The sequence below is a fragment of the Colobus angolensis genome, unplaced genomic scaffold, assembly GCF_000951035.1.
Source record: "Colobus angolensis palliatus isolate OR3802 unplaced genomic scaffold, Cang.pa_1.0 Scaffold139, whole genome shotgun sequence".
NCBI classification, from domain to species: Eukaryota; Metazoa; Chordata; class Mammalia; order Primates; family Cercopithecidae; genus Colobus; species Colobus angolensis.
Genome location: NW_012114477.1, coordinates 637,541 through 642,908, shown reverse-complemented (window position 1 = coordinate 642,908; position 5,368 = coordinate 637,541). Strand labels below are relative to the sequence as shown.

At 57.1% G+C, this 5,368-nt stretch overlaps 1 protein-coding gene across 1 annotated transcript in view; it reads left to right on the top strand.

The window, feature by feature from the left end:
* The window catches only part of ZNRF3 (zinc and ring finger 3), a 74,490-nt gene that overhangs the window by 63,163 nt on the left and 5,959 nt on the right, over positions 1 to 5,368 (top strand). Inside the window, exons 6-7 of the mRNA XM_011934818.1 lie at positions 2,119 to 2,221; positions 2,951 to 4,723. Of these exons, the coding sequence (XP_011790208.1) occupies positions 2,119 to 2,221; positions 2,951 to 4,723 (1,876 nt within the window). The remainder of the gene's footprint in view (positions 1 to 2,118; positions 2,222 to 2,950; positions 4,724 to 5,368) is intronic.

Genomic DNA, 5,368 nt, shown 5'->3' with positions numbered 1-5,368 from the left:
AAAAAAAAAAGGCCGGACCCAGTGGCTCACACCTGTAATCCCTGCACTTTGGGAGGCTAAGGTGGGTGAATCACTTGAATTCAGGGGTTCGAGACCAGCTTGGCCAATATGGTGAAACTCCATCTCTAAAATACAAAAAAAATTAGCTGGGCATAGCGGGCGCCTGTAATTCCAGCTACTCGGGAGGCTGAGGCAGGAGAATCTCCTGAACCTGGGAGGTGGAGGTTGCAGTGAGCCGCGATCACACCACTGCACTCCAGCCTGGGTGACAGAGCAAGACTCCATCTCAAAAACAAAAAAAAGCCTAAGACCCATCCCTATGCCCATCCTGCCCCTTGCACTCCAGCCTCCTGGGCTTCTCAGCCTGTCTGTGAAGGACCCCAGTTGTTTGTTTTTGTCTCAGTTCATGAAAATGAATTCCCAGAAAATGAAACTTAGCAAAAGACATGTAAGATACAAGTCCATATATTTTATTATTAGATTCAACAGACATCAGATTGCTACAAGATTTCCAAATATGCTGCCTCAGTAATAAACTGTGAAGTCTAGCACCTCTGAGTAGCACTGCAACAAGATCTACCTGCAAAGTACATCCCAAATATGTCTACTTCTCTGCACCCTCATTGCTCTCCCCTCAGTCCAGCCCCATTTTCCTCTCAAGGACAGAGGCCATAACCTCTGACTGGTCTGCTGTCACTGGTCTTGCTTTCTATTCTGCCTGGAGCCAGAGTGGCCTTTCTTGAAACAAAGTTGACGTCTTTGTGCTGGAAAATCCTTCCATGACTTGCCATTACCTTTAAAATCTTTAAAATGTTGGCCAGGTGTGTTGACTCACGCCTGTAATCCCAGCACTTTAGGAGGCTGAGGCAGGAGAATGGCGTGAACCTGGGAGGCGGAGCTTGCAGTGAGCTGAGATCCGACCACTGCACTCCAGCCTGGGTGACAGAGCAAGACTCCGTCTCAAAAAAAAAAAAAAAAGAAAAGAAAATTTCAGACCTTCAGAAAAGACTAGTGCCATAGACGATGTATGTCAAGGGCCTAGAATCATCCATGATGTACATTTTGCCACACTTGCTCACTCTCCCTCACTCTCCCTCTTTCTAGACAGATGCATACATAAACATATTTGGGGGGTAGGGAGCAAACCACTTGAGAATTACAGACATTTGATGCCCCTTTGCTGAAAATGTTCCACTGCTGCAGAGACTGTTGGATGGAAATGGAATTTTTGCAGAATAGAATAGTAGATTCCTACACAGACTCTGGATTCTAATCCTGGCCTGGGTGGATTCTAGTTTTGTGACCGTGGGCAAGTGATTTCGTTTTCTTGTGACATGGGCCCAACACTGACCAGTATTCCAGGTGATAATGAGGGTTCCATGAGAAGATCCAGGGTAGACCCTTTGTTATTCTGTCAGGCACAGTGTTAGGTATGAGCTGGAATATTGTGCTGGACAGGTCAGAAAATTGAAAGACAAAGTAAAATGAGCAAATCTGGAAGATGCTTAGGCTTAGGAACTCTGGAGGTGGTTCTATCCCAATAACTCCATCTGTCTAGATAGGTTGCTTTTCTTATAAACCATGTACCCCCATGGTGAGGTTCAGGGTCCAGTAAAGGAGGGGAGAGCAGAGCTTTGCCCCTTTGCTGCCCCATCTGTCAATCATGAGTCCCAGGCATCTTCCTTTCTACTCTTGCCCATTTGGGATACCTGGGGGCAGCCAACACCTCAGAGATGCAGAATATCTTGGGGTATACCTGGTCCTCTCTCCATACCCCTAGGCCTCGCATCCTCACTAGCACCAGGCCTCGGCCTTCCCTGGGTGGAGGCATGAGTGTGCTTGCCCTCCTTCAACTACAGGAAAGACGCCTGCCTCTGTGCGTGCCCACTCCCTTAACACTGAGGACTGTGGTTGGGGCTGACTGCTGGCAGTTTCCTTCTCCCTACAACGTACGGGTGGGCCCTGCTTCTAGGAAATTGAGCCCTAATTGGAGGTGGGGAGGAGAGTGGGGAAGGGCACGGGCATGCTGTGCAGCGCTCCTTGGTCTGTGCTGGCCTCTGCAGGAGGACACACCTGCGAGGCTGAAGGCAGACCTGTGTCCCCTCTCTCCCTGCCCAGGAGCTGCGGGTCATCCCCTGTACTCACCGGTTTCACAGGAAGTGCGTGGACCCCTGGCTGCTGCAGCACCACACCTGCCCCCACTGTCGGCACAACATCATAGGTAACTGTCACCTGCCTCAGCCATTGCTGAAGAGTCAAGTTAGAGGATGCTGTCCCTACCAAGTGCCTAGCTAGAGTGTGACACACACCGCACACTTGGGAGCGAGCAGAGCCACTGTGGCACTGCCCTCTGGACTTGGAGGCCTGGCAGCCCTGGGTTTTGGAGGTTGTCTGCACAGCTCTTAGGAGAGCCTGGCATTAAGAATCACCCTGAGTTCAAGTTTGGGCTTCACATTAAGCAGCTTCCTGACCTTAGGCAAGACATCTGGCCTCTCCCAGGCCTGAGGCCCCTAATGTCTTTAGTGGCAATAACAGTAATGGTGTTTGCCCACACCCCATACCATGAGGGTGTTCCTGGGACCATGAGGGATGATGAGTGTGCAGTGACCAGCTTGTGCTGTTGCTCCTGCATCACTGTGTCATTAAACAGGGATGGAGGGACACTGGCGTCTTTGAGTCCGATTCTTTTCTGCAGACTCCTGTGGTGCCCAGTCAGGCAGAACAGTGGGGAGCTGGAAGCAGGGCCTTTACAGGAGATGGGCCATTTCACACAGATAGGCAGGTCAACCTCTGCCGCTGCAGCTGAGTTTGGGGGCAGGGTTGTGAGAATGGGCGCCTTGGCAGGTGACCAAGCCTGCTGCTTCAGCCTCTGCCCGTGTTAAAAATCCCTCTAGCCCCTGACACCAGTATGCTCAGCCCTGCCTACTCTGTTTCCTCCGCTTGTCCCCAGAACAAAAGGGAAACCCAAGCACGGTGTGTGTGGAGACCAGCAACCTCCCACGTGGTCGGCAGCAGAGGGTGACCCTGCCGGTGCATTACCCCGGCCGCGTGCACAGGACCAACGCCATCCCAGCCTACCCTACGAGGACAAGCATGGACTCCCACGGCAACCCCGTCACCTTGCTGACCGTGGACCGGCACGGGGAGCAGAGCCTTTATTCCCCGCAGACCCCCGCCTACATCCGCAGCTACGCACCCCTCCACCTGGACCACAGCCTGGCCGCTCACCGCTGCGGCCTGGAGCACCGGGCCTACTCTCCAGCCCACCCCTTCCGCAGGCCCAAGTTGAGCGGCCGCAGCTTCTCCAAGGCAGCTTGCTTCTCCCAGTATGAGACCATGTACCAGCACTACTACTTCCAGGGCCTCAGCTACCCGGAGCAGGAGGGGCAGTCCCCGCCTAGCCTCACGCCCCGGGGGCCGGCCCGTGCCTTTCCTCCCAGCGCCTTTCCTCCCAGCGGCAGTGGCAGCCTGCTCTTCCCCAGAGTGGTGCACGTGGCCCCGCCCTCCCACTCCCACCTGGAGAGCGGCAGCACGTCCAGCTTCAGCTGCTATCACGGCCACCGCTCGGTGTGCAGTGGCTACCTGGCCGACTGCCCGGGCAGCGACAGCAGCAGCAGCAGCAGCTCCGGCCAGTGCCATTGTTCCTCCAGTGACTCTGTGGTAGACTGCACTGAGGTCAGCAACCAGGGCGTGTACGGGAGCTGCTCCACCTTCCGCAGCTCCCTCAGCAGTGACTATGACCCCTTCATCTACCGCAGCCGGAGCCCCTGTCGTGCCAGTGAGGCCGGGGGCTCGGGCAGCTCGGGCCGGGGGCCTGCCGTGTGCTTCGAGGGCTCCCCGCCCCCCGAGGAGCTCCCGGTGGTGCACAGTCATGGTGCTGGGCGGGGCGAGCCTTGGCCGGGCCCTGCCTCTCCCTCGGGGGATCAGGTGTCCACCTGCAGCCTGGAGATGAACTACAGCAGCAACTCCTCCCTGGAGCACAGGGGGCCCAATAGCTCTACCTCAGAAGTGGGGCTCGAGGCTTCTCCTGGGGCCGCCCCGGACCTCAGGAGGACCTGGAAGGGGGGCCACGAGGGGCCGTCGTGTGCCTGCTGCTGCGAGCCCCAACCCTCCCCACCCGGACCTAGTGCCGGAGCAGCTGGCAGCAGCACCTTGTTCCTGGGGCCCCACCTTTACGAGGGCTCTGGCCCGGCAGGTGGGGAGCCCCAGCCAGGAAGCTCCCAGGGCCTGTACGGCCTTCACCCCGACCATTTGCCCAGGACAGATGGGGTGAAATACGAGGGCCTGCCTTGCTGCTTCTATGAAGAGAAGCAGGTGGCCCGCAGCGGCGGAGGGGGCAGCGGCTGCTACACTGAGGACTACTCGGTGAGTGTGCAGTACACGCTCACCGAGGAGCCCCCGCCCGGCTGCTACCCCGGGGCCCGGGACCTGAGCCAGCGCATCCCCATCATTCCGGAGGATGTGGACTGTGACCTGGGCCTGCCCTCGGACTGCCAAGGGACCCACAGCCTCGGCTCCTGGGGTGGGATGCGGGGCCCGGACACCCCACGGCCCCATAGGGGCCTGGGAGCAACCCGGGAAGAGGAGCGGGCTCTGTGCTGCCAGGCTAGGGCCCTGCTGCGGCCTGGCTGCCCTCCGGAGGAGGTGGGTGCTGCCAGGGCCAGCTTCCCTAATGCCCTCCAGGACACTCAGGAGTCCAGCGCCACGGCCACTGAGGCTGCAGGTGAGAGCAGGAAATGGCAGTAGGTCAGAGCAGGAGTTTCCATCAGTCGTCTCGTCATCTTCTGTCTCAAGCATGTTCTGAATGACTTCTTTTTTGCCCTTAGCTTTAAACACCATCTGAGACTGAAGACTTCCAAGGGTTACTCCTCAGCCTGGCCCTCCTCCCTTGGAGTTCAGACCCTTTGAGCCCTCTGCTTCCACAATCTCAGGATCTCTCCCCCGGGATGCCTGCAGCCTGTCATGTCCACAGCAGTGCTCTCATTTCCCCCTCTGCCCTGCTCCCCATCCACATGCTCACACCAAAAACCTAGCACCAGCTGGGGGTAGTGGCTCATGCCTGTAATCCCAACACTTTGGGAGGCTGAGGCCTTGGATCACTTGAGGCCGGGGATTGGAGACCAGCCTGGCCAACATGGCAAAACCATGGAGTCTGTTCGTGACTCCCAGGGCTGGGATATTACGTAGGAGCTACTTTGTAAACATTCTCGTTACTCAGTACAAAGATTAGCCGGGGGTGGTGGCGGGTGCCTGCAGTCCCAGCTGCTCTGGAGGCTGAGGCAGGAGAACCACTTGAACCTGGTTAGCAGAGGTTGCAGTGAGCCAAGATCAAGCTACTGCACTCCAGCCTGGGCGACAGAGCAAGACT